Genomic DNA, 12181 nt, shown 5'->3' on the forward strand with positions numbered 1-12181 from the left:
GCCTTACTGTCTAATATCATATTTTGACTCGAGCTTTTGAAAACTGACTTAATTGAAGAAAGAAGTTTGTATCTGGCCAGATTTCCTGCTTTTAGTATATACCGAAGTATAAACAATACCTCAAACAAATTTTGAGTCATTTAACTGTGCAGACTTATATTATATCTTATTTTGTTTAATAGATATAAGAATTCATTAAAAAGCACTTACGAGTATTGCCAGACAAGCACTCTTGTATGCTTTCACATTACATTTGTACATAGAGACTAATGGCAAAGCTCTTTATTTATTAACATTTCTCTCTCTGCATCTATACCAGAGATAGCATCCTGTTCTCGGAAATGGCATTTAATAAATTAAATGTTAATGGAATTGAAGGTTACATGTTGCAGATATATGGTGGTATAAACTGTATTTTATTGGCTTGACTATTGGAAGAATAGCCAGCGCTATTATCTACTCATCGGAGCGTCGCCGAATCGCCAACGCGGCATCACACCTTGTTGAATGTTTTCTATGTGATGTCATACTCTCAGTAACCGTACCATTATATGTATTGGATTCGGACCTACTGAAATAGCAAAAAAGAAATAACTCTTGGTTGAATTTATTTAATGTAAATTATGGTCCTTTTTCGACTTTTCTTATGAAAATAATATAAAGTTTTTAGAAAATTTGATTGAAGTTTTGTGTGCAACTATTAAGCTGTTTGGCTGCAGAAGCTGTATATATACGACAAAGATAAAGCAATGCAAAGTTGAGATATGTGGCTATGATGAAACAGTTGATACAATGTTGACTATTATACCGTGTTCACACTAGCAGAACGGTTTTATTTTTATTAGGCACTAATTGGCTATAATTGGTATTTGACATTCAAAACCCATCAAAATACAATCTATTTTGCGTCCACACTAGTCAAAGAAATGTGGTTTAAATATATACATGCAATGTTGGAAGTTAACAAATATCTTGCAATAAGCAAAAAAGGTTACAAAGAATTGAGGCTAACAGAAACAAGAAGGGCTCATCAATATTTAAACTTCTGTGTTCATCTAAGAATTTCTGTTCATTCCATCTATTGTCCATTTTGAGTGTCCGCTTGACTCCATATCGCATTAAATGTTTTTGTTTCAACAACAGTCCAATTACTTTTGCCAGCCACAGCATCAATTGTTTGATACAAAAGAGAAACACATGGTATTCTTCCTCCAAAAGGTAAGATCTGTGGATTTGGGATTGTAAAACCAGTTATAACCCACATTTGCGTTCACATTTGTAAAATAATGTAGCATTACTTTTTAATGTAGTATTAAAACCACCTCCCGAGGTAGTTTTAATGCTACATTACAGAAACCACTTGACCTTTACAAAATTCACGTTTTACACCACATATAGTGTGGACGCAAACGAGTTTAAAAAATAAACCCAAGTTAATGTAGGATTAAAAACGTAGTCTGAACACGGTATTATTTTCACTAAATGCAGAGTTGATAATTGTATTGCTGTGTTCTGTGTTTAAGCTGCTCAAGCATTCATTGTTGTTGGGTTTAACATCGTTTTTAGACATATCATGCAGTGTTGATATCATATAAAAATGTGCTGAGGCAGCTTATGCCGTGTTGATTCATATAAAGGTGTGTTTAGACATTACATGCGGTGCTGATATCAAGTAAAGATGTGCTGAGGCATCTAATGCAGGGTTATCAAATACTATGTTGAGGTATTTGTGGTTGGTGTTGAGGAAGCAAAAATCATGCAGGGATTAGCAAAGACTGTGGTCCTGTCATACGTGGGTTGTATGCATTAATCAGATTCTTTTTCTATTTTCAGGAATTGTTGACAAGGTCATCCTTGGAGACCCATAAACTTGATCTAATGGCAGAAATTTCCAGTCTGAAAATACGCCTCGCTACTGCAGAAAATGAGCGACGAGAATTAGAGGAAAGATTAAAACAGTCGCAGGTATTTTATTATTTAAAAGTAAACATATAAGGTCGAGTGCAAACTCATAAATAGAACAACTTGTGATAATTACTTTGGGATATTGACCATGTGAGAATTAGAAAGTCCCTTCGTGGCATTGGGAATATCGTGGCATTGGGAATATCGCTGACAATGTTTTGATGACTTAGATCATTAACCTAGTTATTCATCAGTGTTGATGAATGATCCAGCCCTAAATAGATACAGCGGAACCTTTTCCACAGACACCTCCAAACTGAACACTTGCCATGGTCTGTAATGTTCCTTCTGTTTGAATATACAGTAAAATCATGAATTGCTGAAGCGATTGACTAATTGTTATTATACGCCATGTTACACCCCCCAGTGTCCGTCCCTCTGTTAGCAATTTCATGTCCGCTCTGTAGATATTTAACCCCTTGAACAGGGGTGTAAAATTCCACTCGCCCGTTCGCATTGGCGAGTTAAAGTCTGGATAGGGCGAGTGGATCTCGATGTATACTCGACCGATCGGGCGAGTGGTTTTTACGTCGTAGCTTTAATAAAATTCAAAAATTACATCTTGAAAAACGTCAGCAAACATTGACTTTGATTGGCTGGAATTTACCCGCGAATCGTAAAGATATCAAAACATCATGCCGGTAATTTTTCATTCCGAGAGCACGTGCAACCTATCCTAATATCAAATTTACATCTCCGTTACTTTTATCGACACGTACACAAAAAACGCGCATAGTGCATTCATTTTTTAACATTATCGCTTCAGTTTTTTAACACCGCTTGAGAAGTAATACAATTTGAATTCTATTAATATTTCAATAAAATATCGACGGAAATGTAAGCAAATTTGTATTAAAACGGTCGAATTTTCATATAATCATTTGTTAAATTTCAAACAGCGCGATCTTAATTACTGATTTCTTTCTACATGTTCTAAGAGAAAATAAGTGATACATGCTATGGGCATAAAATTCAGACTTTTGACTAGAAAGAACAAAAAACAGAATTAAAAAATCTTAAATAATGAAAAAGCGGCAGTAATTTAAATACATTGAGTAAAACGATTTTTTGGTAAAAAGGTTTCTGTTAGTGCGGCGGAATAGGGTACGTGACCTCGTGGACGTAAATAGAAATGTGGTTTTAAAATAAAACAAAATGATGTTGTTGCGGTTTTTAATAAGTTTTAAATGAGTCTTTGTACATGTACATGTATTTTTTTTTATATAAAATATTCTTCTCAAACGATAATGTAAATTCCTTGAGGGCAAATAGGTAACATGGCGCAAAAACTGTAATATGATGTAATGCCATGACAATCTCGTGCAACAATACCGCTTTGATCTCCACTTCAGATTTCATGATACCGACACACTTTTAGCTCTTTGAGAGGATGTTAATTGATGATGAAAACAAACCAATTACTTAGTTTATCAACAGAATAATTACCGATGATCGTCAACTTTTTTTTGCGCTTTCAAGACGGGTAGGTGGATGATGATTATTGTGTCCATATTTTTAAGACACTTTTCAAAATAATTATTTTTCGGGAAATAGAAAAATCTAAGTCTTGAGAAAATGAAAATAACTGATATTTAAAACTTTCCAGACACTTTGGGAAACTACGGTAGGGGTTAGACTGTGATTATTTTTACTATCAATGCAGTTATTATGGAGAACAACTTGATGGTGGAGATGACAAAATTAGTGAAAGAAAATTTCCCAAAATGTCTGGTGTGAAAAGAAAATTTAAGAGTAACAAAAATGAATAATCAAAAAGGAAACGTAGTGTATGAGCTATGTGTTATGTTTGAAATTTGCTTGTTGTACATAATACTCCTTCCATAAAACGTGACAGTATTAAAAGTGTCAATTATTAGGGCGAGTGACTGTCCACTAAGGGCGAGTAGATTTTACTAGCTACTAGTCCTGCAGGGCGAGTGGTGTGAAAAAGAATTTTACACCCCTGCTTGAAGGATTTCGAAGAAACTTGACAGAAATGTTCACCACATCGAGACAATGTGCAGAGCGCCTGTTTCGGATGGCTCGCTTCAAGGTCAAGGTCACAATTGGGGGACAAAGGTCATATCAGTTTGTTTCATGTCCGCTCTGTAACTCTTGAACTGCTTTAAGGATTTCAAAGAACCTTGGCACAAATGTTCACCACATGAAGACGCATACAGAGCCCATGTTTTGGATGGCTCGCTTCAAGTTCAAGGTCACACTTAGGGGTCAAAGATCATATAACTTTGTTTCGTGTGTATATTGCTCTGCATTGCATTGCTCTTGTTTTTATTTGGCAGATCCCCTTTTCATTCACTTACAATAATTATGTCTCCCACACCATTGTGGTGGGAGACATATTTATTTACTCCTGTCTGTGTGTCTGTCCGTCCGTCACAAATCTTGTCAGCTCTCTAAGTCGAACAGTTCTCATTCAGTCTTCACGAAACTTGAACAAAATGTGTTAGTCCTCAGCCAAGTTCGATAACTAGCCAAATCGGCCCAGGCACTTTGGAATTATGGCCCTTGAATTACTGATCTGAACCACTCATCCAAACCACTTTGAATCACTAAACCAAAACTTACTGAACCGAGTGGCCCTTTGAATTACTGTACCAAAACTTACTGAACCGATTGGCCCTTTGAATTACTGTACCAAAACTTACTGAACCGAGTGGCCCTTTGAATTACTGTACCAAAACTTACTGAACCGAGTGGCCCTTTGAATTACTGTACCAAAAGTTACTCCTGAACTGTACTGCTTACTATTCAGAGATTAGGTAGTTGTGGGAGACATGTGCTTTTCTCAAAAGCAGCTCAAGTTTTTGTTTTGAATTACTTCCCTTTTATGTTACTATGAATAGCTTATTTTGTAACTTCTTTTTTATTGGCCATAAGGAAAACCCGAGACCACTTTTCTGTGTTACCTCCAATTTTTAGGTGTATTTTGACATATCTGTACCTGGTAAGGATTTTTTGGCAGACTTAGAATTTTTTTTGTGGACTTTCTTCCCTTCGTTGTTCCTGTCCTTTGGGCTTCAACAGTCAGGTTCTTTCAATTTTGCTCCCATCTTCCTCTGATATAACCCTTTGGGTGTATATTGCCCCACTTGGCGGAGCTCTTGTTGATTCTGTGTTTGTTTCAGTTCATGAAATGAAAGAGAGAAAATCCCTGTGTATTTTATCTTGTAACTTAAACATACATGACTTTATGCCCCCACCAGTTAACTGTTTCCAAAACCCCCAAAAAATTTTTCGGACAAAATTAAATAACTAATCAGTAACTGCTTCTAAACTGGAAACTTCTTCAACCTGAAAACTTACTTTAACAGTTACCAGTTTGTGTTGCTGCCGTTTCTGGATTCTGAACCAGATATTGCTATGTGCTCTGTAAGTGACAATTACCTCCACATGACTCAGGGCGTGGAAGATGACTTTCAGACTGCGTGTCTTCTGTAAGATTGTCACAGAAAACATTCACTTTTTGATTCAGAAGAATAATCTAACCCTGCATGTTTTAAATTAAACAGTGATAGTTAATGTACTGTTAAGCATTATATCATTGATTGCCTACTACACCTATGAATAGTTGATATTAATTAGTGTGTTCATGATTATAAAATTCCACAGAGAATTGAATTTAAGGTATACCAGCATTTTTGCTGCTACAAGTTTACCAATTACTACTTTGCCCAGAAGAGGAGCTAATATGTAAAGAAGGCATTACTTACTTTTAATTAAAACATGTGTGACTTACAGCAATAAGAATTGATGATTCATTGATTTTAAGATAACCTTATTCAGGGTTAGCTATTAAGTAAAGCTGGATGATCCAGCGTCCATCATCTGTTGCCATGCATTCTGTGCCAATATTTTATGCCCCCCCACCATTAAAAATGGCAGGGTGGAACATGTAGTCCTATTACTGTCTGTGTATAAAATCCTGTCTGCTGTCTTTGTTGTGCTATGTCAGGTTTGGCTTGGCACAAATGACTTCCATAATAAGACAATCTGTCACGTTCCAGACCCTTGGTCACATTTATAGGTAGAAGAATTAGGGTCATTTTTCTCCTCTTTTTATGCCCCCTGAAGGGAGGCATATTAGTTTTCAATTGTCCATCCGTTGGTTAGTTCATACAATGTTAACTTTTTGCATGAAGGCACTACTCGCAAACCACTGCACCCAGGACCTTCAAACTTCACATGCTGATAGTACTTATTGAGTACACGATCCCTACTGACTTTGGGGTCACCAGGTCAAAGCTCAAGGTCACAGGGGCCAATGTTAACTTTTTGCATGAAGGCACTTTACTCGCTAACCACTGCATCTAGGAACTTCAAACTTCACCTGCTGATAGTACTTATTGAGTACACGACCCCTACCGACTTTGGGGTCACCAGGTCAAAGCTCAAGGTCACAGGGGCCAATGTTAACTTTTTGCATGAAGGCACTTTACTCGCGAACCAATGCACCCAGGACCTTCAAACTTCACATGCTGATAGTACTTATTGAGTACACGACCCATACTGACTTTGGGGTCACCAGGTCAAAGGTCAAGGTCACAGGGGCCAATGTTAACTTCTTGCATGAAGGCACTTTACTCGCGAACCACTGCACCCAGGACCTTCAAACTTCACATGCTAATAGTACTTATTGAGTACACGACCCCTATTGACTTTGGGGTCACCAGGTCAAAGGTCAAGGTCACCAGATCAAAGTCAAGGCGCTGCGGGGGCATTTGTCACCATTAGTGACAGCTCTTGTTTTATGCATGCATTGAAAATCAAATTACTTGGTATAAATATTCACCATAATTAGACATCATGTCAGGTTCAGGACCCATACCCCTACATTAAAGATCAAGGTCACACTTAGAGGTCAAAGATTTAAGGTCATTTTGTCTACTCTATATAACTTTTATTTTGCATGCATGGGTACTCAAATTACTTGGCATAAACATTCTCCATAACAAGACAATGTGTTGCACTCAAGACTTGTACCCTGTCTTAATGGTCAAAGTCTTGCTTTGAGGTCATAATTTTTATGCCCCCAAAGGGAGGCATATAGTTTTTGAACCGTCTTTCTGTCTGTCGGTATGTCTGCAATTTTCGTGTCCAGTCCATATCTTTGTCATCGATGGATGGATTTTCAAATAACTTGGCATGAATGTGTACCACAGTAAGACGACGTGTAGCGCGCAAGACCCAGGACCGTAGCTCAAAGGTTAAGGTCACACTTAGACATTAAAGGATAGTGCATTGATGGGCGTGTCCGGTCCATATCTTTGTCATCGATGGATGGATTTTCAAATAACTTGGCATGAATGTGTACCACAGTAAGACGACGTGTCGTGCGCAAGACCCAGGTTCGTAGCTCAAAGGTCAAGGTCACACTTAGACGTTAAAGGATAGTGCATTGATGGGCGTGTCCGGTCCATATCTTTGTCATCGATGGATGGATTTTCAAAGAACTTGGCATGAATGTGTACCACAGTAAGACGATGTGTCACACGCAAGACCCAGGTCCGTAGCTCAAAGGTCAAGGTCACACTTAGATGTTAAAGGTCATTTTTCATGATAGTGCATTGATGGGCATGTCCGGTCCATATCTTTGTCATTCATGCATGGATTTTAAAATAACTATGCATGAATATGTGACACAGTAAGATGACGTGTCGCGCGCAAGACCCAGCTCCGTAGGTCAAAGGTCCTAAACTCTAACATCGGCCATAACTATTCATTCAAAGTGCCATCAGGGGCATGTGTCATCCTATGGAGACAGCTCTTGTTCAACATAATCTTTCTTGTCCAGTCTATAAAATTTTGTATGAAAGGATAGAATATTCAAGTACCTTGGCCCAGACATTTACCACAGAGCTCTATACAATGTATTACATACAGAAACACTAAAGAATTTAAAAATGGGTTATTTTGTGTCAGTGTAGTTTGGACTGGATAAGGAAATATTAATGTCTCTACTTTGTACTTACAGAGACAGATAACAGATTTAGAGGCAAGACTTGCCCTTAAAGATGCAGAAACTGCCGACTTACGACAGAAACTGGCACGCAATGGTACAGTTGTCTCCGATGTTAATGGTAAGTCAAGCCTCAAGCAGACAAAAGAAAAACAGGAAAATGTTGGATTTTCCTGATATTAGAAAATTTATATGGCAAGGAATTCTTTGAATTGAGAAGTGATGTTTTACAGAGAGAAATGAAACAAACATTGTACTTTTAAACATGTTTACCCATAGATTTTATTGTAAACTTCATATTAGACTGGTTGAAAAATGTTTGTAAGTCATTTAGGGGTTTTCTTTTAAGTATTCACCATTAAATGAGTTTCACTGAAAAGTATCGCAGTAACTGATTTAATGTTTGAAAGACATTTCAGGAACTCATTTAAGGTTTGAAAGGCATCTCAAAAACGAACTCGCAGTTCGACTATCCACTATGTCCGGATGTACCACGAAAAAAATTTAAAAAACAAAAAATTTTCAAAACGTCACAAAAAAGTTTAAATTGAAAGGTTTTCAGTGTTCAAGCAACCAGCTAAGGGAGTGGTATAATGTGGCTTTTTAAAGCATATGACTGCTTAAAGCCAGGTTGAAGTTAGAACAAAAGGTGTATTTGGGAATTTACCTGACTAGCTGTTTTAGGCAAGCTACACTACAGGTTGGCACTAAGGCAGGTGGTTGATATTGCAGGTTCAACTGTATGTAACTTAATATTGGACAAACTGTTGCCATGTTGACCCTTTAATAATTAGCCATATTGTGCATGAATGTCTTTGTTAGCTTTCCAGTATCAATACATCACTAATATTATAAACATCATTCTGAACAGTAGGCTAGGTGTCATAAGAGAATTTCTTAGCTATTTATCTTTGTATGTCTGAAGAATTTGCATTCCACTGTCGGGTCTTGGACAGAGTGGTGAAGAAGAAGGTACATTAAGTAAAAACGAACATTGTCCAATCACACAAGTTAGCATAAGTTCATATCCAAACATATTCATTTGTCATAGAAGTCGTGAAAGTAAGAGAAAATAGAATTAATTCTAAAAATTAACAATCAGTGCTATGGGTCAGAAATATAAGCAAAAACAGAATTATTACAAATTTTATCTTATTCTCTGTTGTTTGGCTGAATTTATATTAACACATAAATTGATTTCAAGAGCATAATGTTGTCAAGAACTGACTTGCACCAGAACAAAGAAATGTTACTGTCTTGTTTTCCAGACGTAATTTATCCTCTAGGTTTATAGGAACTATGCCCCTGCAGTAATTAAATAACAAGTTTTTTGTACCAAAAGGCCAAAAGAATAAAGCTTCATGCCTTAAGACTGGTATCTCAGACTGGGGTGATGTAGTTGTTAACAGACTGGTCATGGGTTCAAACAGGAGGGCAGACAAGAAAAATAGTCAACAGAAAGTAGGATTAGTCATACCAAATATGGTCTGTCATGGCAGTATATCTAGACAGCTTCAGTTAAATGTATTACATTGTTTTTGGGAGACTTTCTTGCTTCTTCTTTCTTTAATATTTACAGAATCTTGTTGCTTAAGTCAAGATTGCAAGGAATTTCAAAAATAGAGAGAAGTACCTTCATTTATGGATTCTTGTCATGCATTGTTTACAGCATATTTCCGGCATCAAGGCAATTTCTTAGATATGAATAGCAGAAGAAATTACTGTAAAAGTTACCTTCTAATGGACTGCTAGATTCTTCTAAAAGATTTACCTCTCCCAGTTTTGTTAAAGTGGTTTTCCAATTTGCTCTGGAGGATGAATTAGGAAGATCTGTGTTACTATTAAAATAAGTGCACAACTGTGCAAGGTAGATTGTCATTTCAGTTTTACTGGTGAAAATATACCTTGAACTAATACCAAATGTCAAAAACATTATGAATGTCAGGATAGAAAGCATAGTTTTAAGTAAGAACCATCTCAAAGTGTTACTAGAATAATTTATATTCCTGAAGAAAGTGACAGTACAAATAATATTTGTTGTATTTCAGTGAACAGATTTTGTACTAGCAAATGCACTAAAAGTTTTCAGTGAAATATTACCTGATTAGCCCTGGCAGAGACTGAGACATTTATTTGCTAGAGAATGTTAGGTCTCTATCTGCTCATAAGTTCCATTATGACATACACTAAGTCATGTATTTGTTTTTTGGTAGAAGCCTAGTGTAACATCCTGTGATATGCTAGCTTTAGAAATCCACTTGCTGGATTTCAAAATAGTTTGACAGAAATGTTCCTTGGTTGACTGCTCAACCAAGATTGTTCAAATTATTTTGCTTTGTAGATTAACTTGGCTGTTAATGGGCTAGGTCACTTTTGCATGCAAAACCACAGGTATTTTATATAGAATTTTATGTATAATAGACTCTATTTTGACAGGCGTCATTGTTCATAGTCAGGATTTTCATGCTTTTTCAGTGACAATTTAAAGTTAAAAGGTAGGACTGGAGCAGGTCTTTAAGACCATTCTCTTTCATAAGATTTGAAAAGTTGAAGGTCTAATTATAGTTACAGAAGACTGTATGATTGAACAGTGTCAAGGTGAGAAGGAAAGAACATTAGACAGGCTAAGAAAGAAACGTAAGATTACTTGTGAAAGGATTGTCCCCGAGAATACCCTGCTTTGTGTAAATGCATATAGCATTCATTTTCAAAATTTGGATAACATCATCAGTTAAATAGAAAAATATTGTTACTTTTATCTCAGAGTTGTTAACTTTTCTATGCGGCATCAGAAACAAGCAAAATAAAACAACAGAAATATAAATAGTTTCATTTCATGCAGTGAGTAGTGGATAGTTTGCCTCTGACCCACCTATTAAGGATGTGAGTCCAAATGTTATCCAAATTTAAGAGCGAGAATTATCGTATGAATTGAAATTAAAAAAGAATGAATTGTGATGTGGAGTTGGTTGGATTTTTATGGAGTTGATGTATTCATGCAGATATGTTCTTGTGACTTTTTTAGCTCACCTGTCACAAAGTGACAAAGTGAGTTTTGTGATCGCGCGGTGTCCGTCGTCCGTCCGTAAACTTTTGCTTGTGACCACTCTAGAGGTCACATTTTTTGTGGGATCTTTATGAAAATTGGTCAGAATGTTCATCTTGATGATATCTAGGTCAAGTTCGAAACTGGTTCACGTGCCATCAAAAACTAGGTCAGTAGGTCTAAAAATAGAAAAACCTTGTGACCTCTCTAGAGGCCATATATTTCACAAGATCTTCATGGAAATTGGTCAGAATGTTCACCTTGGTAATATCTAGGTCAAGTTCGAAAGTGGGTCACATGCCTTCAAAAACTAGGTAAGTAGGTCTTAAAATAGAAAAACCTTGTGACCTCTCTAGAGGCCATATATTTCACAAGATCTTCATGAAAATTGGTCAGAACGTTTATCTTGATAATATCTAGGTCAAGTTTGAAACTGGGTCACATGCCATCAAAAACTAGGTCAGTAGGTCAAATAATAGAAAAACCTTGTGACCTCTCTAAAGGCCATATTTTTCATGGGATCTGTATGAAAGTTGGTCTGAATGTTCATCTTGATGATGTCTAGGTCAAGTTCGAAACTGGGTCACCTGCGGTCAAAAACTAGGTCAGTAGGTCTAAAAATAGAAAAACCTTGTGACCTGTCTAGAGGCCATATATTTCATGAGATCTTCATCAAAATTGGTCAGAATGTTCACCTTGATGATAGCTAGGTCAAGTTCGAAACTGGGTCACGTGCGGTCAAAAACTAGGTCAGTAGGTCAAACAATAGAAAAACCTTATGACCTCTCTAGAGACCATATTTTTCATGAGATCTTCATGAAAGTTGGTCTGAATGTTCACCTTGATGATATCTAGGTCAAGTTCGAAAGTGGGTCACGTGCCATCAAAAACTAGGTCAGTAGGTCAAATAATAGAAAAACCTTGTGACCTCTCTAAAGGCCATTTTTTTCACAGGATCTGTATGAAAGTTGGTCAGAATATTCATCTTGATGATATCTAGTTCAAGTTCGAAACAGGGTCATGTGCGGTCAAAAACTAGGTCAGTAGGTCTACAAATAGAAAAACCTTGTGACCTCTCTAGAGGACTGACTTATGAATGGATCTCCATAAAATTTGGTCAGAATGTTCATCTTGATGATATCTAGGTCAAGTTCCAAAGTGGTTCACGTGCCTTCAAAAAGTAGGTCTGTAGG

At 36.7% G+C, this 12181-nt stretch overlaps 1 protein-coding gene across 12 annotated transcripts in view; it reads left to right on the plus strand.

The window, feature by feature from the left end:
- The window catches only part of LOC123536773 (liprin-beta-1-like), a 172050-nt gene that overhangs the window by 109519 nt on the left and 50350 nt on the right, over positions 1-12181 (plus strand). For 10 of the 12 annotated variants that reach the window (XM_045320186.2, XM_045320183.2, XM_045320184.2 and 7 more), the window contains 3 exons: positions 1834-1965; positions 7958-8063; positions 10508-10579. In XM_045320186.2, coding sequence (XP_045176121.1) covers positions 1834-1965; positions 7958-8063; positions 10508-10579 — 310 coding nt within the window. The remainder of the gene's footprint in view (positions 1-1833; positions 1966-7957; positions 8064-10507; positions 10580-12181) is intronic. The other 2 variants (XM_045320185.2, XM_053528198.1) reach the window with 1 other exon arrangement.

The sequence above is a fragment of the Mercenaria mercenaria genome, chromosome 17, assembly GCF_021730395.1.
Source record: "Mercenaria mercenaria strain notata chromosome 17, MADL_Memer_1, whole genome shotgun sequence".
Taxonomy (NCBI): Eukaryota; Metazoa; Mollusca; class Bivalvia; order Venerida; family Veneridae; genus Mercenaria; species Mercenaria mercenaria.